Source organism: Nycticebus coucang, chromosome 1 (genome assembly GCF_027406575.1).
Source record: "Nycticebus coucang isolate mNycCou1 chromosome 1, mNycCou1.pri, whole genome shotgun sequence".
NCBI classification, from domain to species: Eukaryota; Metazoa; Chordata; class Mammalia; order Primates; family Lorisidae; genus Nycticebus; species Nycticebus coucang.
The window spans coordinates 27173716-27198475 of record NC_069780.1 but is presented as its reverse complement, the minus strand read 5'-3'; the positions used below and the strand labels follow the sequence as shown (position 1 = coordinate 27198475).

The 24760-nt window shown below is 34.8% G+C and overlaps 1 protein-coding gene across 2 annotated transcripts in view; it reads left to right on the top strand.

Moving 5' to 3' along the window:
- The window catches only part of EIF4E (eukaryotic translation initiation factor 4E), a 39763-nt gene extending 16141 nt beyond the window's left edge, over window positions 1-23622 (top strand). The window contains exons 2-7 of one of the 2 annotated variants that reach the window (XM_053554050.1): window positions 7112-7218; window positions 14019-14114; window positions 17280-17343; window positions 18002-18115; window positions 19932-20071; window positions 22536-23622. In XM_053554050.1, coding sequence (XP_053410025.1) covers window positions 7112-7218; window positions 14019-14114; window positions 17280-17343; window positions 18002-18115; window positions 19932-20071; window positions 22536-22650 — 636 coding nt within the window. In that variant the 3' untranslated portion in view covers window positions 22651-23622. Of the gene's footprint in view, window positions 1-7111; window positions 7219-13591; window positions 14115-17279; window positions 17344-18001; window positions 18116-19931; window positions 20072-22535 lie in introns of those variants that run through there. The other variant, XM_053554042.1, reaches the window with a different exon arrangement.
- The last annotated feature ends 1138 nt before the right edge of the window (window positions 23623-24760 follow it).

Here is a 24760-nt window from a genome sequence, read left to right as displayed (position 1 = left end):
TTCCTTTTTTAACTCATTTAGTCCTGTGAGATAAACACTACAATACCCGTTTTTAAGATAAGAAAATTGAGGCTCGGGGAGCTTAAGTTACTTGCTCAGAATTACACAGCTGTGAATGGCAGAGCTGGGATTCCTACCTGGTTAACATGATTCTAGAGTGTGTGATTTGAAACAGTGCATCTTATATTTTTGTGAAAACCCATTTTTCTCTTAGAACAATTTTCAATCTAATACTTTTGTAAAATGATGAAGTTTTGTTTTGTTTTGTTTTTTAAAGTAAACTAAATGTAAGCCTGAAGTTGATTTGTTTCAGCAGGCATAAAATTGTCAGATTGCTGTGTGTTTCCTAAATGTTTGCTTTCCATTTCTATACTTACCCTTCCTTACTGGTGACCGCAGACGGTTTGAAGACCAGCAGTAGTCTGTGGGCTACATTTTGAGTTACATATTCAAACCAGTATTAGTGCCAGGAGAAGTATTGATTTTTACATACTTCAAATTAAGGGTTAGGTGATATCTCTGAATCTGCAGAAAAAATCCTGGAAGTTCCTTGGTATAAATAGTTGCTGAATGAAGGTAATGGAGGTCAGAATTGGAGTATGGTGGGGAGAGCTCATCATTATTTTTGTAGGAGATAGTTTATAAGCATGTGTGGGTCGAGATTTGCTGAGTAATCTTGAACGTTCAAAACGTTCAAAGCACACCATAGTTTTGGAATTTAAGCAATGTAGATTTGAACATGGTGAGAAGAATTTAACCTTTAGTCAGATTTATTAGGGAAATCATAGGATGATTCTAGATTTGGGAAATAGCTATCTTTATAATACTAGGATTCTCCCACAAGGTTAATATTATGCCTGATAATGTGCTAATTTTTGTGGAACGTAGTAAAAAAACTGAGATTCTTTGCAGCTAATTGCTAGACTTTTCCTGCCCCAAATTAACTTTTCTTCCCCTTCATTATTCTTCTGTTGCTATTACAACCTAATCAGCCCTAGGACTGCTAAATTAAAATACTGAACATTTTTATTTGAAACTGATAAAACTCAGCAAATCTAAAACCAGGGTTAATATGTGGCACTCAAATTGGTTGTCTTTTTCTAGTCCCCTACTTGCCACCTGATTTGAATCTCTTTGGCCTGCCAGTTACTAGCTTCTCTTGTCCACAAGATGAAAGGTACACTTTTAGCCTGACCTTTCAGGCCTTTCACACTCTCACTTCAACCTACTATTTATTCTAGCTCCTTCTTTGGTTTCATGACCCCTTTCTTTCAGCCATGCTGGTTACCCTTTTCTAGATGAATGTAGCACCATCCCATGACTTTATTCTTTTTTTTTTTTTGTAGAGACAGAGTTTCACTTTTTGCCCTAGGTAGAGTGCCGTGGCATCACACAGCTCACAGCAACCTCCAACTCCTGGGCTTAGGCGATTCTCCTGCCTCAGCCTCCCGAGTAGCTGGGACTACAGGCGCCTGTCACAACGCTCGGCTATTTTTTTGTTGCAGTTTTGCCGGGGCCGGGTTTGAACCCGCCACCCTCGGTATATGGGGCCGGTGCCCTGCTCACTGAGCCACAGGCGCCGCCCCCATGACTTTATTCTTACCTGAAACACTCTACACATGGTTTTTCAAGGGCAGATTGTCTTTGAGGTTAAAAATGTGTTTGATTACTTTGGGAGTGGCTATAATCTGTTAAATTATCCTTTACTTTCTTGTCCAGATAATTTTAAAACCTAGAAATATTTTTAAGATATGGTCATTTAAGATGTAAATTCCAGTGAAATTTACTCACTGGGAGATCACCAGCCTGAGAGAGTAGACAGAAGGATATGATGGGACTTTCTAATAAAAGATTTTTGTTTTTAAATGGAATATAAATTTAAAATTATTTTACTATCTTGCTTTGTAGGAAGCTTACAAAGAGGCTTATATCTGTTAAAATAGAATTTTTTCTTTGAAATGTGGAGTTGAAATACATTCTTCTTAGTAAAGTGTCTCAAAAGTGGAAAAAAAGTCCAGTGTACTCAATGCTAATATGAAAACAGTATATAAACAACTACACACCCACATGAAAGATAAAACACAAATACAGTCTAACATGTGAGAGGGGAGGGAAAAGGATGGAGTACACTTGGTGGGATCTTACCTAAGTGTAAAATGTGAAGGTGTTCACTATGCTGTCTGGGTGAAGGGCGCAACTACATCTTGAAATTACCTTAGAATTGAAAACAGTGTACCCTAAACATTTGTAACCTTATATTAATTTAAAATACAAGAATTTAAAAAATTGAAATCTAGTTTTTAGTTCTTGTACGGATCATATTGTCAGTCATATGAAAAGATGAGTATGTGGCCAATGAACATTCTTAATATTTCAGAGCATTTGTTTTAACATCTAATATATTTATATAATGTTAAAAGTTAAGGCTGGGCTTGGCACCTGTAACACAGTGGTTGCGGCGCCAGCCACATACACTGAGGGTGGCGGGTTTGAGCCCCGTCTGGGCTAGCTAAGCAAGTGACAACTGCAACAAAAAACAGCTGGGCGATGTGGTGGGCCCTTGTTGTCCCAGCTGCTTGGGGGGGGCTGAGGCAGGAAAATCACTTAAGCCCAAGAGTTTCAGGTTGCTGTGAGCTGTGACTCCATGGCACTCTGCCAAGGACAACACAATGAGACTGTCTCAACAACAACAAAAAGTTAAGACTATAAGATTCTAAGTTACTATACTCCTACATCCACATACATTTATTTTAAAATGAATAGCTACTTTTAGTTTTACAAAAAGTGCAAAATTATGTGATTTTTTTTTATAAAGACTACAGTATCAGTTAAAGTAGGAATTTTCTTTTAGTTCAGAACAATGCTTTTTAAAAAATTGTAGGAATTGAATGTGTTGTTTTTTTTTCCTGTGATGACTTGCTTTTAGTTCCTCTGTGTCCAAGGACTTGATAGCATCTTAGTCTTCCATCCTTCTCCTAATAGTGAGAAGTATAGTATAATACAAAAGAAGAGAAGGGTACTAAGTCAGTTAAAGGGTGACATTTGGGATTCCATCAAACTTGTAAGTACTAATTGTAATCACTTCATTGTTTTCTGTGTTGCTGAGGTAAAAGGTTTAAATAAGTGTTGTGAAAGTATGATTTATAATGAAGATTTTTTTCAGTTTATGAATAAATTTAAGAGAATTTGCAGTGCTATTTTAACTTTGGGAGGAAGAATATTTTTAACTGGTATATCAAACCGCATAAACCCACATATGCCCACGCCTTTGGTAGCCTTATCATTATTTTAACCTCCACAAGATACTGTTTTAATTGTTCCTTTATACCATTATTATTTTTTTATATATTTGCCCACATAATTTACCTTTTCTAGTGCTGTTTTCATACCTCTATGCTCCCACCTGAGATCTTTTACCACAGGCCAAAGACTTAACTTTGGTATTCCTCTTTGGATCCACAGGGGAGGGGTGTGGGTGTGTGCCATGGGGGAGTTGGGGTAGGTATGTCTGTCTGAGACTGTCCTTCTCTTTCATTTTTGAAGGATATTTTTCCTTGACATCGAATTCTACCTTCTTTCAGCAGTAAAATGTTATTCTGTTTTCTTAAAGATTTCTATAGTTTCAGTTAAATTAGTTATTCTTGTTTCCATGAACATGGCTTTATTTATTTATTTATTTTTTGAGACAGAGTTTCAATCTGTCACCCTGGGTAGAGTGCTATGGTGTCATAGCTGACAGCAACCTCAAACTCCTAGGCATAAGCAATTTTCTTGCGTCAGCCTCCCAAGTAGCTGGGACTACAGGCACCTGCCACAACCCCTGGCTATTTTTTGGTTGTAGTTGTCATTGTTGTTTGGCAGGCCCAGGCTGGATTCGAACCCACCAGCTCCATTGTATGTGGCTGGTGCCCTAGTCGCTGAGCTATAGGGACCAAGCCCATAAACATGGCTTTTTTTGACTATTTTTTATATTGTCTTCCTTTTTTTTTTTTTTTTTTTTTTTTTTGCAGTTTTTGGCCGGGGCTGGGTTTGAACCCGCCACCTCCAGCATATGGGACCAGCACCTTACCACTTTGAGCCACAGGTGCCGCCCTATTGTCTTTCTTTGATTTTATAGTAGTTTGATTCTAATGAGCCCAGTTGTAGTTTTGTTTGTATTTATGTTGCTTGGAGTTTCCTGAGCTGCTTGAGTATGTGGCTTGAGTTTTTGATGAGATTTGGTAAGCTTTGGTCTGTTTCTTTATGCACTGGTTCTGTCTCATTCTCTCTCATCTTGTTCCTGTGTCTTTTAACCATGTTGTACATGTTTCTTACAATGTTTTTTCCCTTCTTTGTGCTTTAGTTTGAATATTTCTTTTAATCTGTCTTTGAGTTCACTAATCCTGCGTTCTGCTGAGTTCAGTCTGTTGTTACTCATTCAGTGAGCTTTCATTTTCAAATATTGTAGTTGGCAGTTCCAGCATGTCTATTTGATTCTGTTTAAAAATAGATTCCAATTCTCTTTTCACATATCCCCAATGTTTTTATCTCTTCTCTCCATCTTTTCTTCTATTTTACCTTAGCAGTATAGTTTTTAAGTCTTTGCTAACTCTATTGTTTAGGTCATTTCTGCTGTCCTTCCATGGACAATTTAATCTCTAGATAGCCATTTAAAAGCTTTTTGGGTTGGGCACAGTGGCTTCAAGGTGGGAGCATCGCTGCAGATCAGGAGTTCAGAATTAGCCTGAGCAAAGTGAGACCTTAGTCTCTATGGAAAAAATAGTAAACTTAGCTAGGCATGGAGGTGGGCACCTTTAGAGTTTTGGCTATTTGGGAGGCTGAGGCAGGAGGATTGCTTGAGCCTAGGAGTTTGAGGTTGCTGTGAGCTAGGCTGAGGCCATGGCAGGCACTCTGGCCGTGGCAACAGAACAGCACTCTGTCTTAAAAAAAATTAGTTGTTTGGTGCATACCAAATAATGTTTGATTATTTGCTAGATATTATAACATTTATAGAGGTTTAGGATTACATTGTCTTCCTCTGAAGAGTATAGACTTTGACTCTTGGAGGCATTTAATTTATAGGTTTATTAACTTGATCCCATCAAGGCTTGGTTTTGGGATTTGTTAGGTGTATTTCAGTTTTGCCTTAATCATAAGCTTGCAACATTAGAGCTAAGGGCATGATCCTCATTCTTAGGTTATTCTGTCTGTGATTTCAATTGAAAGCTGAGGTTCTCATTTGCTTATTCTGGCTGAGCCTGAATTCATTTTCTCTAATTTGTGCAACCTCTGAGGTTTTGGCTCAGCTTGTCCTGCTAGGCCACACAGTTATGTTTCAAAAATGCCACTGTAGGAGTTCACCAGGGACCTGTGAGGGATTTTTATGTAGATTTTTGTAGGGCTCAGTTCTTTCCTACAGCTGGTTTTTCTCTGATACTCTGTCCCCCAAAGCCTACCTGTCTTGTCAGTCCCTAACTCTTGTTTCCATTGAGACTCCCACTGTCTATCTTGGGACTACTGTTCATTTTAAGCTAGTGGGGTAGAAAATGGGTGTTGGAGCAGGGCGATCCGGAAGGTGGCAGTTGTCCTTCTTCCTGACCTTCCCTGAAAAGGGTGTTTGGTAATTATCATTTGTTTGAAAACTTAAGTTGATGAGGAAATGCTGGTAAAAATGTTTGGTCATTATAAGCCATTGATCACTGTATATAAATTTTTGAGCCTTTAACTATTCTATGTAACATTTAAATGTATTCATTTATCAAGCCAATAAGTTCCTATTGAGTTAATAAGCACTGTGATCAATGGCAATACAATTGTGAGCAAAATCAAGACATAGCCCCTGCCATGAGTGGACTTACAGGCTAATAGAAGCCTATAAGTTATGTGTTGATAAGAAGAAATGTATTCTGGGCGGCGCCTGTGGCTCAAAGGAGTAGGGCTCCGGCCCCATATACCAGAGGTGGTGGGGTCAAACCTGGCCCTAGCCAAAAACTGCAAAAAAAAAAAAAAAAAAAAGAAGAAGAAGAAATGTATTCTTTAAAATGGGTACTTACCACATGTCTGCTCTGGGTCTGGTAGATTATGTGTGTCTGATTTAGTTTAGTTTGAATATCTTGTTATATTAACAATAATTACAATAATCTGTAATTATTTCACTGATACACAAATACTTGTTGCAGTTCCCCCATCTCCTTTTTTTGTATGAGTCTTTGTTTCAGCTTCTGGTGCTTTTTCTTGGCTATCTTGTTTTGTTACCACCTGTTTATTAATAGAATGGAGGAATGTGGTGAACACCAATTTTAAATTATCCCCCACTCTTTTTCTTTCTGGAACTTTTAGTTTTTTACTTTTTTAATTAATTTTTTTTAAATTTTAGATCAGTATGAAGGTACATATGATTAAGTTACATTGTTTACATTTGTAAGGAAAGTCCAAATTGCAGTTGAGTCCTTCACCCAGGAAGTGTACCATATACCCCTACGTTGTACTCATTAGGTGGGAACTTACTACCCCCCCACCTCTAGATTTTTAGATGACAGTATTAATTATGCTTGGCCTAAAAAAAGATTTAAGTTCAACCCAATGTCCACCTTCTTAGTTAGGTAGGACCCATTGAAAATACCAAGTTTCTGAACTTTCAAATTATAATAGGGAAAATAGTATGCTCCGTGAAGGCAAGGACCTGGTTTGCCATTGTACTATAGTTATACTCTGGAAACTTTAGTTTTAATCCTTCATCATCCCCTAACCCCAGCCCCCTAATCTCCAATATCTTATATAGTACTTTAATATGATGGTATGTTAAGAAAAATAGTTCATTTTTCTAAACTTGTTGCATAGTCTATGGCATCCTTACTGATGTTGAAAAAAATGTGCAAGTGGAGGGATAAATTTATATAATTATTATATTTTTAAATTTGAGAAACTCTTAGCTCTTAAGAGATACTTTACTCTTTATGAAAAGTCTTGTGCTTTTCTTAGAGGTTGATCTGTTGGTCTGGCCTATTATGGGAGTGATCTCTAATTCCTTCTTTAAAAGATATTGTCTGCAATATTGGTTGAAGTTTATTTAGAATATTGGCATCATAAGTATGTTAAGAAATTTAAAATGTCTTATATTATTTTCTATTAGGAAACCACCCCTACTCCTAATCCCCCACCTGCAGAAGAGGAGAAAACAGAATCTAATCAGGAGGTTGCAAACCCAGAACACTATATTAAACATCCTCTACAGAACAGGTAAGCTCTCTGACACCTAAGTTTCCTAACTTTGGCAACAAAGTAAATGGTGAGCAGGGCAAGTTTTAAAGGGAAAGTTAGATGAGACTCCTTTTAGATACACTAGGGTTGAAGGTTCCATCTTCACTTGGATGACTCATGACTAGCAAGCAGTTTTAAGTGTTAGTCTTTGTCTCAAAGGAAAAAAAAAAAAAAGAGTCTTACTCTGTTACCCCGGGGCACAGTGCCATGGGGCATCATAGCTTACAGCAACCTCAAACTCTTGGGCTCAAGCTATTGCCTCAGCCTCCCAAGTAGCTGAGACCACAGGTGCCCACCACAATGCCCAACTAGTTTTTCTATTTTTAGTAGAGACAGGATCTCACTCTTGTTCAGGGTGGTCTCAAACTCCTGAGCCTCAGGCAATCCATCCTCAAGCACTCCTTGGCTTCCAAGAGTGCTAGGATTACAGGTGTGTGCTACGCCTGGCCTAAGTATGAGTCTGGAGCTCAGAAAAAAATGGATGAGAAATTGGTTTGAAACTCAGCAGTATATTGGTGATGATTGAAACCACAACAGTAAATTAGTTCTCTTGAGAAACAAATAAGAATGGTGGTCATGGAAACCAAGAAAGTGTTTGTTCTAATAAGCATATTACTAAATGGTCAAATAAAGTCTCAGAATAACCCATTGGATTGAACAATTTTAGGAGAATGTGTTTTAGTAGCATATAAATGATGAAAAAAGAGATTAGGTTATAGAGCAAGAACAGGTATTTTGAAGTTGGACTTAGAAGGAGAAAGGAGAGCTAATTAATAAGGAGTTTAGAGGTTGGTGGTTTGTATTGAAGATACAGATAAGTTAGGAGAGCAAAAGGAGAGGATTAAGATGAGGTACTTAACAGTGTATAATAGGAAGCTGAGTAGTAGTTCATTATATGGTTTTTCCCAACTCCACCCACTCTTTCCCAGTATGTTTGTGTTTGTGCTTACTGTTTTTCTGGATTATATGAAATTATCTTGAATTCATTGATGGTGGAAAGAAAGTAGCAGTGCAGAAACATCGCAAGAGTCTGGAGGAAAGTAAATTGGAATTAATATCTGAGGATCTTGTAGTATTTCAATGCTTTTCATTGTCTTTCCTTCTTTCTTTTTATTTACTTCTTATTGTGTTTACTTAAAAGGGCTCACAAGCCTATTTATATTTTAGTTTCATTGATGAAGAAAATATTTTTTTCCTTTCATGACTTCAGCGTTTTTTTATTTTTCCTGTATTATGATAAACTTAGTGAAATAGTAGTCCAAGTATGTTTATGCAGTTTTTTCTTATGAGGAGAAAATCAGTTTTCTAGACAGTGGAGACTGTTTCAGCTAGTGGGACATCAAAGTTAAATAGAGTTTCTGAAGAGTGAAATCCTTCCCCATGTGTTATTAAGCCAAACAGCTGATCAGTAGACGTTTTATATATTTCAACCTAATAGTAACAGAAAAACTTATTTTTTTGTCTTTCCAGTGGTGTTTTATAACAAAGCTAATTCTGTGTATCTTCTACCTGTTAGTGAACACAGTTTTTAGTGTTGCTGTGATGTGGGGAGAAGTAATTAAAGCATATATCCTTCGCGGCTTTAGTGAAATAGATTATCCATGTTATTTGACTTTAACATCATCTGTGGAATTGTATGTTTTTTTAAAAGAGAGTTTTAATTTTCATGTAGGCAGATACCAGTTTTCCTCCATGGCTTGTGGATTGCTATAAGTCTTAGGAAAACTTTACCACACAATTACTCTTTTTAATAGCTGCATAGTAATCTATTACATGGTTATATCATTTTATTCAAATAAGCAGTTCTCAACTAGTTGATCTCACAGCCCCTATACACTTTTAAAAACTATTGAGAACTCCACACAGCCTTGATATGCTTATTTGTCTATTGCTATTGTATGTATTTTTTATTTTTGATTCCCTGTTCAAGAAAAATATATATTTACATTACGATAAGGCATTGTCTTATATTTCACATTTAAAATGAATGTATAATTCTACCTGAAAATAAACCTGAGAAATGTAAAATTATATGTATATTTTTTAAAACCCATCACATCAGTGTAAGCATTTTTGAATGAAAATATTTGAAATACAAATCTCCTTAACCACTGTATTTAGTAGAAGTCTGTTGGATATTTATAGCTGCTTCTGCATTCAGTCTGTGGAGGTACATTGTTTCAATAGATAATGTGGTTGGGAAAGGGAGGAGAATTTTCATAGTCTTTTAAAATAATTACGGGTCCATTAATGTTCTCTTTTGATAAGTAGGTTTCCTACAGGTTAGTTGCAATATGGAATCAGAAACCACATCAAAGAACTTTTTTCCTACTTTGTTACATTGAAATCCATTAGTCTGTCTTGCATTTGGAGTGAATGTTCTACCTATGTATGATTTTGTAACATCGTATATTGTTGGAATATTTAGAAAACACTGGTTCAGTGAGTTATATGGATCTTTTGAATGTTGACACATTTTATTGTATACCTCTGAATTCATCCAAAAGGTCTTCAATTTTTATGAAGTTGTTAAGCTTAAGGTGATAAATGAAACTTATCCAAAATTCTGATTTTTTTTTTCTTTTGAAAGCTCAGCACGTTAAGCAACAGGCTTAATCTGCTCATTTTTCAAGAAATAACCATGGTTTATCAGTTATTTTTTCCAGTAAAAATGTTGTTTCATGGAAAAGGTGGCTAGCTCACCTCATAATCTCAAAAATCACCTAAATGTTGTATTTTATTATGCAGTAGAAGTACATTTTGTGCTGAACATGGAAGAGACATGTAAACAGATGGAAATTTAATGAAACTGGTAATGTTTATTTCTTCATTGGGGGTGTTCTTAAGTGAAATTGACATTGTTATTATCCTGAAAGTTGGCAGTAATGAAGGATACAGGGACTACTGGTACAATTTGCTGTTACTGTCTTGATTCTTGCTAAGGCACCAGCAGATTTAGCCACCCTTGCTATTGCACTGTAAGTAGAAACATCAACACAGTGAAAAATAAAATGACATCTTAGCATTATTTTTAAAAAAGGCTCTAGGGGTCTGCAAACCTCACTTTGAGAACGGCTGATAATATATATTCAATTTGGAACGCTCTTGAGATACTTTTTTTGCTGAGAAAATGGAGTTTCCCCTTGATTTACCTTTAGTATTGTAATTTAGAGAGTATTGAATTTAATTCTTCTAAAGGTGAACCATCTTGGGATGATACATTTAAATATAACTATTTAAAGTTACATGAATTTATCCTCAAGCAATAGAAAATACAGGTATACCCCATTTTATTTCACATGGCAAATAATGCCTTTTTTACAAAGGGAAATTTTTTGGCAATCCTGTGTTGAGCAGGTCTGTCAGTGAATGATGGCATGTGCTCACAAGTCTCTGTGTCACATTTTGGCAACTGCAGTATTCATGTCTGTTATGGCGATCCATGGTCAGTGATCTTTGTTACTGTTGTGACTGGTTTAGGGGTACCACAACCTGTACCTGTGTAAGACAACAAACTTGACTGATAAATGTTGTGTATATTCTGACTGTTACACCAATTGTAATTACGCCATTCTTTCATCCTCTCCCTCTCTTTGAGTATCCTTATTCACTGAGACATAACAATATTGAAAGTAGGCCTGTTAATAACCTTATGATAACCTCTAAGTGTTCTAGCTTTTTAAACCAAAAGCTAGAAGTTAAGCTTAGTGAGGAAAGCATGACAAAAGTCAGATAGGCCAAAAGCTAGGCCTCGTGCACCAAAAGTTTCTTAAATTGTGAATGCAAATGAATATTTCTTTGAAGGAAATTAGAAGTGCTACTCCAGAAAATACACAAATGATTAAAAAGTGAAACAGCTTTTTACCCCTCATATGAAGAAAGCTTTAGTGGTCTGGATAGAAGATTGGACCAGCCACAACATTCTTTTAAGATTAATCCAGAACAAAGCTCTAGCTCTCTTCTGTTCTATGAAGGCTAAATAAAAGAGGTAAGGAAGCTGCATAAAAAAAGAGCTAGCAGAGGTTGGTTCATGTGCATGGTTTAAAGAAAGAAGATGTCTCTGTAACATAAAGATGAAGCAGCAACTGCCAAAGAATCTACATCAGCTTATCCAGAAGATACAGCTAGTATCCGTGATGAAGCTGGCTACACTAAACACCAGTTTTTCAGTGTAGACAGAATAGCTTTCTGCAGAAGATGATGCCATCTAGGACTTTGATAACTAGAGAGGAGAAATGAAAGCTTAGCTTCAGAGCTTCAAAGGACAGGCTAACTCTTGTTTGGGGCTAATGCAGCTAGTGGCTTTAAGCTGAAGCCAGTGCTTATTCACCATTCCCAAAATCCCAGATGCTAAATCTTTTGCCTGTGTTCTACAAGTGGAACAACAAAGCTGGATGACAGCACATCTGTTTGTTTATAGTAAGGATCACTGGATATTAGGAAAAAAGACTTTCAAAATCTTACTGCTTGCCTGTAGTCCCAGCTACTTGAGAGACTGAGGCAAGAGAATCGCTTAAGCCCAACAGTTGGAGGTTGCCGTGAGCTGCGACACTACAGCACTCTACTGAGGGCGACATAGTGAGACTCTCTCAAAAAAAAAAAGAAAAATAATTTTATTGCTCATTGACAATGCACGTGGTCATCTAAGAGCTCTGGTGGAAATGTACACAGGATCTATTCTGTAGTCCATGGATGAACGAGGAATTTCAACTTTCATTTCTTAGTATTATTTCAGAAATGTATTTTGTAAGGCTTCAGCTGCAGTAGTGATTCTACTGATGGATCTGGGCAAAGTAAATTGGAAAAGAGTCACCATTCTAGATGCCATGAAGAACAGTCATGATTCATGGGAGGATGTCAGAATATTAAAATGAGTTGTATATGGTGAATGCACCTGCAGTTCAGGCTAGGGGAGGCTGAGGCAGGAAGATTGCTTGAGATCAGTCTGTGCAGCATAGTGATATCTTGTTTCCAAAAATATGAACATGAACAGGAATTTGGAAGAAATTGATTCCGACCTTCATGTTTGACTTTGAGGGGTTCAAGACTTTAGTGGAGGAAATAACTGCAGATGTGGTAGAAATAAAAAAAGAACTAGAATTGGAGCCTGAAGATACGACTGAATTGCTTCAATGATAAAACTTGAATAGGTAAGAAGTTTCTGTTTATGAATGAGAAAATAATGTGGTTTCTTGAGATAGAATGTACTCCTGGTGAAGACATTGTAAACATTGTTGAAATGACAAAAAGAATATTATACAAATTGAGTCGGTAAAGTAGCAGCAAGAGACAAGAGGATTGACTCCGATTTTTCTGAGATTTTTACTCAAGAATTCTCTGAGTAAAATGATAACAAACAGCATTGCACGATGCAGAGAAATCTTTTGTGAAAGGCACAATCAGTGCAACCAAATTCATTGTTGTCTTATTTTATGAAATTGGCCCAGCCACCTCACCCTTCAGCAACCACCTACCTGCTACCTGATCAGTTGGCATTCATCAAAGCGGGAGGACCCTCTCCCAGCAAAAAGATTATGACTCCCTGAGGGGTCAGGTGATCCTTAGCATTAAAGTATTTGTTAAATTAAGATATGTACTTTTTTTTTTTAGATAGGATGCTATTGCTCAGTTAATAGACTAGTGTAAACATAACTTTTCTGTGCACTGGGAAATGAAAAAAAATTGTGACTGGCTTGATGGTAATATTCCCTTTATTGTGATATTCACTTTATTACAGTGGCCTGGGGCTGAACCCACAGTATCTCTTAAGCTATGCCTATATATAATTATATCTTAGGTATATATTTAAACTGTTATGTATTATGTAGGAATAAAATTATTTTGACAGAAACATTACAAGTGTATAGAATTTGATGTACATTATTTCAGAGCATATATGTGTACCATTACTTAGAGTTAAGTATTTGAGTACATACTGAATCACATTTAATCATTCTCTCCCTTCCTAGTGCTCCCATTTGTTCTTCTTCTAATAGCTGTTTGTTCCTCTGACAGACAGTTCAGCCTTCCTGTTCCTCAACTTCCTTTATGGTTAAATGTTTTCTTAGAAAACTGTACTTGTTTACTTCTGTCAGTAATTAGCACACTGTATTTGTCTCTCTGCTACATTTCTGTGAATTGCCCTGGGTAATGAGCCTCATTGGTCTTTGCTTATAGCAGAGAATCTGTTATGTAATAGGCTTAATGAAATATTTTTTAATGAAAAAAAGAGACTATAACTCATTAGTTGCCATTATAATAATAACTTTATGAATTTTTGTTTAAAAAAATTTTGTGGCAATATGCACATAACAAAATTTACTATGTTAACCATTTTTACATGTATAGTCCAATAATGTTAAGTACATCCACATTGTTGTGCAGCCAATCTCTAGAACTATCTTTATCTTCTAAATCTAGCACTATAAACCCCATTAAACAACTCTTCACCATCCCTCTATACCCCCGCCCATGGCAGCCACTATTTTTTTCTGTGAACTTGACTACTTTCAGTACCTCATAGTAGAATCATACAATATTTCTCTTCTTGTGGCTGGCTTATTTCACTTAACATAATGTCATCAGCTTTCATCCATGTCTTACCAAGTGTCAGAATTTTCTTCTTAAGGCTGATTAATGTTTCATTGGATGTATACTATTGTTTGTTCATTTGTTGATAGACAGTTGGATTGTTTCCACCTTTTGGCACTTGTGAATAATGCTGCTGTGAACAAGGGTATATACAACTACCATTTTTTGACACTAACTTTTTATTTTAGATGGGCGCTCTGGTTTTTTAAAAATGATAAAAGCAAAACATGGCAAGCAAACCTTCGGCTGATCTCTAAGTTTGATACTGTTGAAGACTTTTGGGCGTAAGTAACTATTATAGGATATTCGTTTCATTAGTTGTGTAGTTTGCCATTTTAAAACAAATTCACAAAATGAAAGGTGAGGTGACCATTTAATGAACATTCATCTATAGAACTACTTTTTTTTTTTTGTCTCCTTAAGATTATTTGAATAGATGATTATGCCCATCAGTTTGACAAAGCTTCAGTCTGGTCATTCTTTAACTCTGAGTATTCTCTGTTCTTAGTCCTAAGATATCCTTCACTTAAGAATCCTTTATTGTTCCAAGAACTTTTTTTAGACAGTGTCTCACTTTGTCACCCTCAGGAGAGTGCTATGGCCTTATTATCTCACAGCAACCTCACATAGCTCAAGTGATTCTCTTTCCTCTGCCGCCCAAGTAGTTGGGACTATAGGTGCCTGCCACAATGCTCGGCAAAAATAGCCCAGGGTCTCGCTTTGGCTGGTCTGGAACTCCTGAGGGCAAGCAATCCACCTGCCTTGGCCTCCCATAGTGTTAGGATTACAGATGTAAGCCACCTCACCCGGCCCATTCCCAGAACTTTTGACAACTATTTGGAACTTATTTCTTTTCTCAGTTGCCTAGATACATTTTCCTTATAACTGGGTTTTCCAGAGCATCATTAGACCCCCATTTTTGCCAGCTCTATCAAGGTAACTTCTGGAATTTCTGTGGCAGGGGTTTTGAAATCAAAGGCTGAAGTGTTCAAAATTTATGGTTTGTCAAGGGAATGATAGTATCTGTGATGATAGTTTATAAATTTCATTATATTTTGATCAACTTCAGGAAGAATAGTTGAATTCATTTTTGAGATTTGTGATTTATGAATAAGATTTGAGATTACCTACTTTCACATAACTTCAAAATAAAATAAAAATTATAAATCTTTTGCAAGAAGTTTTGATATTGATTCTCTAAAAACAAGTTAGTTTAGTTTATTTACTTGGAGAATATGTAGGGATTATAGGTAGAATGATACTATTTGAGGGCATGAAAGGCAAAACTTACTAAAAACATTTTCAAGAACTTTAAATTCCCTCAATTATGTAAATATTCTAAGTTGTACATCTTTATTTTAGGGTAATATACACGCTGAATTAGTGGTGCTGCTCTTATGTTTTAATGCAACCCTGAGTGTGTTCTGCTCACACAAGAGAATGGGTTGTGGTTGTAATATCCATACATGCATACTTTCTCAAGGGTAGAAACAACATTTGTCTGTATATTTCCAGTGCTTGATCTGTAATAGACATTTGGTATGCATTTCTATCACTGAAAAAGGCAAATACCTAAAGAAACTATAAATTATAAACTACTTTGTGTCATTTTTCATTAAAAGCATTGACCTATTAAAAGAAAAAGAGTAGAACTACAGTACAATCTCCATGAGTTGACCACCCAAGGGATTATAAAAAACTAGTCAATATACAGAGGTGGTCAGCATAAGGAACTAGGCCCACTGTACTGGATACGTACATGTGGTGCATGTCTGGTCTATGAAAATTAGGTTTACTTGAGGTGGTCAGTGTAGGGAGGTTGTCAGTTATGGAGGTTCTACTGTTCTAAGCCCACCTACTTCATAGCTCTAGTTAAACTAGAGTTATTCTTCTTTGCCCTTCATCAAAACATCAAGTGATTTTTCTCCTTTAATTGTGCTTATTTAAGATTCTTGAATTCACTCCAGTCTCCTTCACTGAAAAAGCTCTTCAGTCTCCTACGGAGGGAAAGGGAGATTGCTAAACCACCCCCTCACATCAGATTTGCATTTATCTAGATTGTTTGGCTTTCACCAGTTTATATAATTGTATTTCTAACTTTTCTCTGATTAGAGCATTGCTTCACATTTTAATTATGTGTGTAAGCAAGGTCATTGCATATAGTGGAATTTTACACCATAATTTAGAGATATGAAGGAATCCATGAGCCTTCTATAAATAACCAAGTCACTTCCTAATTTCTAACTTTTTTCCTAGCAAATTTTGTGTACATAACCATTGAGTCCTTTTGTGTTTATAGTCTTGTAGTCTTAGGATCATCTTGAAATGTGCAATTACAAATTCTTATTATTAACTTATGAGACTCTAGCATTATGAAAGAGAAAGGTAAAAGCAAAAGAAGCATCTATGTTTTTTGTACCTTGAATGCTACCAGAGAAGGTCACTGCCACACATCCATTCATTTTATGAAATCAGTGGTGATGTTAATAATTCCATGGTCACTGTTAGTATCCAGGCCTCTTCTGTTGCCTAGTGGAGGCTGGCATTGATAATGTATTTTGGAAAGAGTTACTAGGTAGTGATTCAGCAAACCTTATGTGGTCTTATGCTGTCTCACCCAAAGTGGATTTGTTTGTTAATACATGGATTTGAACCAAAGGATGCCAACTCTTAAGACTATACTGAAATTTTCCTAGACCAGATCAAAATACCATCAAGAAAACCTCGGTATATCGACTAGGTATATTGAATCACGCACGGTCTATAGATATAGCTAAGATAATGATTTCTGCTATCTAATATTGGAAAGAGGAAAAAATTCTTATTCTGTTTGCAATTTTATAACAATTTTGCTATAAGAGACTACAGGGGATCAAGTGATCTAGCTTCCTGCCTTCAGGCAAGGGAATATCTTAGTCATCTCAAATGTAATTCTGTTACTTTTGATATTTGAGAAATAGTTTAAAAGGGTTGTACCCCATATTTAAGTGATTATAATCCCAAAGGGTAGGGCTTAGAACAGTATATTTTTTTAAAAGCTCCCCAAATGGATTATTGTGCTAACCGTTTGTGGTGGTTGGGAATCATTGGTCTTTTTGACTGTTTTGGTTTTGCAATCTTAATGGTCTTTTCTCTTCCATTTTCTTATAGTAACTTATGTTTCTTCTGAGTTTCTTAAATATAATATAGACATGTGTACTAAGTTAACTAGTATGTAAAAATACTTTTATCAGTAAAGTCATTAAAATATTTTCTTGAAAATTGTATGCATCATCAGAAGTTGATTCTTGAACTATTAAGATCTCTTTTGTCTATTTTAGAAATTGACTCCATATAAAAACAAGTAAAAATGAAATTTTATCTTTTTCATATTTTCTAAATATACATATAAGCTCCTAAATTCTACTTTTCACATTCTCTGTTTTTAATTATCTTTTTCTTTTACCTAGTTTATACAACCATATCCAATTGTCTAGTAATTTAATGCCTGGCTGTGACTACTCACTTTTTAAGGTATGCTTAATTGATAATTTCTTATATTTATTATAGGACTGGACTATTCAGGTATTTCATTAAGAAATCTTGCCACGAACGTGGTAATAATTTATACTATGATGTACAGGCTAATAATTAAATTGGCTTAGTAAATAATAGAAATTGAGGGTCTTAACTCTGTGGGCATATACAGAGATTGATTTTGAAGAGACCTTTGATTATTCAAGTCAATTCTTTCTTTATATATTCAATACTAAATAGACTGTCAGGTGTTTGTAACCTTTGGTGCATAAGTCCTTGAGATATTTATGAATGGGTTTTGTTAGGTATAGGGTCATGGGGCATTCGTTAACTCTGATTGTGTGATATTTGCATGTTTTTTTTAAGTGTAGATGTGTACATAGCTTCTAAAATGTGTCTGCTACTCACAAAGTTTAAGAACGTCCAAATTAAGTGAAACCTAAGGGTTGATGCTAATAAGTGACAAAGTCATGACTTAATTCTTCAATCTCATGCCTCTACTTTCAATCTTACATGCTTTTTTAAAACTACATCAGTGACAGTTTTATGGGTAATAAAGTAAAAAGTTGACAGTGTTACTTCTTGCTGTTTCTAATGCTTTCTTCTCAAAGTTAGGGTAACTTTTGGCTAATTGTATTGTCTTCTAACCTTGTAGGATGGTATTGAGCCTATGTGGGAAGATGAGAAAAACAAACGGGGAGGACGATGGCTAATTACATTGAACAAACAGCAGAGACGAAGTGACCTCGATCGCTTTTGGCTAGAGACAGTAAGGTTTTAAGATTATAAAGCAGTTTTAGAGGCAGTTTTGGAATACTGGAACTTAGATTACATTACATTTTACCTAGGTTATTTAATTTAATAGGAGATAAGGATGTCCACACTAGAATATTTAAGTCAGCAATTATTTTTGTTCCACTAGTACAGTAAAAGATCCTACCACATTATGAGTCAGACATAAAGTGATTGGCAGTTGATTCTCACTCTGGTCATTAAAATTATAGAATCTTATATTTTGCATAAAGTTTTGAACCCCATAGATTAATAAATTAATAAAAGAAACAATGAAATTATTGCTTAGTACCATTCAACTTACATGTTGTGATATAACCTGGAACTTTTGGCTTTAATACCATAAATATTTTCCGTAGTCCTTTGACTCCCAAGTTCTCAACCCTACATCTTTTGTTCATAGCCTTGTGTCATAGCACTTGATAGTGTCTGGTTTGTAATTAGCACTTATTAACTTATAACTTAAATGTCAGCAATAACAGAGTTTACAAAATGTTTTCTCCCACTTTGGGACAGAGACTGCTACGTATACCCTCATTTCTTAGTATCTGTATTCCATTTTTCCAGAATAAAATGTGGTTGAGTACTTGGCTTCCCAGAATAAAGATAACATTTCCCAGCCTTCCTTGTAGCTAGGTGTTGGCCAATGATCCATAAGCAAACATGATATGTGTAATTTCTGTGATATGCTATAGAAGAAATGGGTAAACCTATCATTTGCCCTTTTTCCCCCCTATTCCTGTCAGCTGAAGTGCTGATGTGATAATGAATCATCTTAGACCATATGGACAGGGTGACACCGCAGAGATGGCAAGGGAACAAAAGGAGCATGGGTCTAGCTGTTTCTTTCTTTCTTTTTTTTTTCTTATAACCTGGAAGTCCAGGACAAAAATTTGTATAGCTATGCCACATTGGATAATTTTTTCTTCCCTTCCTTTTAAGGAACTTACTCTGATGAATTTGAATATTAACTTATAACTTAATAAGTGCTAATTACAAACCAGACACTATCAAGTTGAGCACCTAAGGGAATATAACTAAACTGGTCAACATTCAGAGATGTTCGGTAAGGAACTACTAGGCCTGCAGTACTGATACCTACATGTAGTACATGTCTGGTCTATGAAAATTAGGTCGGCTTAAGGAGGTGGTCAGTGTAGGAGGGTGGTCAACTATGGAGGTTCTACTGTATTTGAATAAGTGTTTCAAAAAAATAATTTTGGGGGGTGTGCGTGTGGAGATTATTAGTAAACAACATCTCAAGTAAATAACACCTTAATTCCACATGTAAAAATCAGAACATTTCAATTTTACAATTCAAAGTTCTGCAGATGGATAGTAGGATAATTGCACAACAATATTGAGTGTATTTATTGCGACCGAACTGTGTATTTAAAAATGTTTAAAATGATAAATTTTATGTTATGTATATTTTACCACAGTTAAAAAAATTAGCAAAGTACTCATTAAAAACAAGAAACAATGTAACCATGAATGGCTATTTCAGTATTTATATAAATAGCAGTGGAGCAAGTGAATATTAATAAAATAATTCAATTTCTGTGTGTGTCCTCGTATCAATTGTCCAATTTGCAGAAAAAGTTAAAGATGTTAATGTTCTTGGTAGTAAATAAATAAAACATGAATTTTTTTAATATAACAACTGTATATACAAAGTTAGACATTAAAAAAGTCAACTGTTGATTTAAAAAGGATCTATACAAATATGGTAGAGACATTTGCAGTCTGTTAAGCTGTTTATAATTTATTGAATGTAATTTTTTTTTTATAAGCTGCTGTGCCTTATTGGAGAATCTTTTGATGACTACAGTGATGATGTATGTGGAGCTGTTGTTAATGTTAGAGCTAAAGGTGATAAGATAGCAATATGGACTACTGAATGTGAAAACAGAGAAGCTGTTACACATATAGGGTACGTTTTACTATTTGCCTACTTTTACAATATTAAGATAGCAAAAACCAGAACTTCTTTTATTTGTAGCTTTAGATATACTTTGATGGTAGATCATTATTTTCCTTGTATTGTTTTCATGAATACTTTTATAATTTTGAACTGCAGTATTGGTGCTCAGCGTCTTGTTCATATATTTCTCATTTCTGTACAATTGTTTTTCCTTAGTAATGGAATATATGATCATTAGAGCATTCTACTTTGGCATGTGTAACATTTTATTCATTTACCGAATGAGAATGTAAGTATTTTTTCGTCCTTTAAAAAGTGCTATTTGAGAGCACTCCTTTGAAATGTGCTAATATATAGTGCTCACAATAATTCAGTGAATATTGGCAAATGGTATAGATGTACTTTTAGTACATGTGTACACTACATGGAATTTTCATTAAAATTTAAGTAACATATCTTGATTTTTGTTCGTATTTAGAACCCACATGTGGAGGGTTTGGTTTTTTTAAACCTTTTTTAGTGCATTTTATTCTTTGTAAATGTGGCCATTTTTTTCTCCAAACTAGAATTTTCTTTTTACTACATTTAAATTAGTAATATTTGACCTGAAATTTCATGTTAAAATTAGATGCCACTCAGTAATAGGTCACAGATTGTTTGGTTTGCCCTTTTTTGATTTTTCAAATTGTTATGAATTCTCCTATGAGCTTCATTATTTTCTCTATCAAAAGATAACAGGGATTTTCCAAGTTTCATTCTATATGAGGTTTCTATAAGAGCTAAAGGAGTTGACTGTTGCTTTGTTATCATTTTTAATTTTTCTGCCAACATCAAAACTTAATTGTTCGAATTAAGTTTTGAAAAGAATTAAATTATGAATTTTTTATAGACATTTTGTATTTTTATTAATATTAAATCTCTATGAAACATTTGGCTTCATTTCTGCAGGGCAAGATTTTTCCTTCTTTTTTAACCCATGTTGCCTGACTCTGTTCTCAGTTTCTGACATTTTAATGGTCAACTATAATTGAAAGGAACTCATCATATCTGAATGTAAATCTGTTAATAATTGCAACTTTATCATACAATTATTCTTAAATAATTTATTTGGGGGTAAGGTAGTAAAATCTTCTGGAGGATGGAAAATGAAAACTAGTTGTGTTGGAGGATTTAACTTAATAGAAATATGTACTCTTTTATTTTTAGTTAAAATTTTGCTTCTTATTTTTGAATTTTTGCTGTTTGTTTCGTAGAATAAATATCTTAATTCCTAAGGTGACCTAATGGTGTTTTGTGGGCTTTTTCTCAAGAGCTTATCAGCCTTCTCTCATATTCGCTTTTCATCTGAGCCATAGGCATACAGCCTGATTTTTGTTTCTCAGCCTTCGGATGTGCTTCTTTCCCTTAACATGATCCTTTTGACCATGTGAGTTTTAAAGTAGAGATTTCCATAACTTTGCTGATGAGGTTAGAACTTCCTTGTTATGTAGCAACACTGTTCTTACATATTTGTCCTCTTTTTTTTTTTTTTTTTAAGAGCTAGAGTCTCACTTTATCGCCCTTGGTAGAGTGCTGTGATGTCACAGCTCACAGCAACCTCCAACTCTTGCACCAGCCTCCCGAGTACCTAGGACTACAGGTGCCCACCACAATGCCCAGCTGTATTTTTCTTGCAGTTTGGCCATGGCCGGGTTCAAACCTGCCACCCTTGGTATATGGGGACGGTGCCCTACCCACTGAGCCACAGGCACTGCCATATTTGTCCTCTTTGGTACTCATTATATTTTGTTTTTATAGTGGAGTTGCATCTTATTTGAAAATTAGGTTGTAGAGTTAATATGTAAGGTAGAAATTATGTATGTTCTAATTTATTCTGAAAATATCACATATCTCCCTATTAAAGTGTTTTCGTGGGTTCAACCTTGTCAATAATAGGTATGGTAAATGTAATTTAATATTATAAATACATATAAATTACATTTAAATTACTAATTTATATGTATTTATAATATTTACTAGGGTTCATATGTAGAATATATTTTAGATCAAAGAATAAAAATAGACATGTGCTTGTTATTGATTTTCATTTAAGTATACATGCAGTGAGGTCTGTCATATGTGTTTGTGGTTATTTGTTTTTCCTACTAGACTGTAAACACCACAAGCCTGGAGCTTGTCTCTGCCTTGTTCACAATTGATTTACTAATAATTATCACGCTACAATAATTAGTAATTATTACTATAATTTAGTAATAAATATAACATACCTAATTGGCTCTCAGGTATTAAGTGATTAAGATTATGTTTAAAATGAAGAGTAAATTATGCTGAAAGGGTATGCAATTTCTCATTTCACTCTCAAGTCCAGGTTTTCTTTTCTTTTTAAATATAGAGAATAATCATACATTTTTTTAGTTACCTAGTTTTGGTGAATAAAAATTAATGGTTACTTTTCTTCTGTTTTTTCTTCTAGGAGGGTATATAAGGAAAGGTTAGGACTTCCTCCAAAGATAGTGATTGGTTATCAGTCCCATGCAGACACAGCTACTAAGAGCGGCTCCACCACTAAAAATAGGTTTGTTGTTTAAGAAGACACCTTCTGAGTATTCTCATAGGAGACTGCGTCAAGCAATCGAGATTTGGGAGCTGAACCAAAGCCTCTTCAAAAGCAGAGTGGACTGCATTTAAATTTGATTTCCATCTAAATGTTGCTAAGATATAAGAGAAGTCTCATTCGCCTTTGTCTTGTACTTCTGTGTTCATATATTTTTTTTTTTTTTTTTAATTTTGGCTAGAGTGTCCACTATCCCAATCAAAGAATTACAGTACACATTGTCCCCAGAATCCATAAATGTGTTCCTGGCCCACTCTGTAATAGTTCAGTAGAATTACCATTACAAACACATTTTACCCATCCATGATATTCAAAAGACAATTTGCATTTCTATACTTTACAGGGAAAAAGTTCTGTTTATGTTCCATTGGATGCAGGAGCATATTTTGCTGGTTTGAAAGAGTATGATGCATACAGTTTTCTAGCAATTTTCTTTGTTTCTTTTTACAGCAGTGTCTTTGCTGTACTTTTGCTGATGGCTGCTAGATTTTAATTTATTTGTTTCCCTACTTGATAACATTAGTGATTCTGATTTCAGTTTTTCATTTGTTTTGCTTTTGTTTTTTCCTCATGTAACATTGGTGAAGGATCCAGGAATATGACACAAAGGTGGAATAAACATTAATTTTGTGCATTCTTTGGTAATTTTTTTGTTTTTTGTAACTACCAAGCTTTGCTACAAATTTATGCATTTCATTCAAATCAGTGATCTATGTTTGTGTGATTTCCTAAACATAATTGTGGATTATTAAAAAAATGTAACATCATAATTACATTCCTAACTAGAAGTAGTATGTCTGTTTTTGTATCTTTATGCTGTATTTTAACACTTTGTATTAGGTTATTTTGCTTTGGTTAAAAATGGCTCAAGTAGAAAAGCGGTCCTATTCATTTTAAGACAGTGTACAAAACTGTAAATAAAATGTGTACAGTGAATTGTCTTTTAGACAACTAGATTTGTCCTTTTATTTCTCCATCTCTATAGAAGGAATTTGTATTTGCAAGGCAGTCTCTATTGTGTCTTCTTTTGTAGTGTCTTCCACATGAACAACGTAAGTTTGGAGCACTAGTTTGATGATTATGTTTATTACAATTTGTAATAAATTGAATAGGTAGTATATATATGGAATTAAATTGCTGTGGCTATCTTTGTTTTTTATAAAGTAAGGTACAGCCTTTCAGTCTTAGGTAAAAATATATACTCTCTTAATATGTTAAAACTCATGAGAATTGGGATCTTGGTGCATCCCCATTCGATTGGTAGGAACAGTAGTAAAACTTGGTTGCCTAATGGAGATGTTCTTATGTAAGTGTCAAAATGTTAGTATAGGCAAAGTACAGGTGGTGGTGGGGATGTGCATTATGAATTTTGTTAGTGTTGCTATAAATAGAGTGGAATAAACAGCTATTAAGACATTATTTATAGTGGTAAATTATTATGTTATGGTTTTCTGTAAACTTGAAAACTTGATCTAATCTTCATAGGTATTCTTTGAAAGCAAACTTGAAAATATTTTGTATATAATATGTAATTGTATAGTTGGGATCTTATGAAATGAGGTATGGCTATCATAGACCAAAGGGTAAGCTGAAGTATATATAGGAAGCAGAAACTTTAGTTGAGAGTAATATTTGTCTTTAAATGGTGATTATGAATTGATCATTTAAAACTGATAAAATATCACAAAAATACTATATGAAATAAACATGAAATTAATAGTATTGAGTTTATTGTAGAACTTTCAAACAGTTTTAAAGGGTACCAAAGGTTATCATGTAAGTACTCTCAATGTCACAAACACCTCTTGTCCAGTATTCTAGAAATGCTGAATCTTTTGTGTTTACGTCCGCGTACTGTACCCAATATTTGCTTTTTAAGCCTGGGTGACTGTTTAAGCTGATTTATTGTCTTTGTTGAGATGTATGGTTGTGAGCACATTAAGAGCTTGCTTAAAAGTAATAGTGGTGTATTGGCAGTGAGTAAGTTTAGGGTAGTATATCATCTATAATATTAGAAATTAATGCAGTCCGTTTTTAAGAAACAACCAGCGTTTAGGCGTGGAATAGAAATATTAAGTATGTAC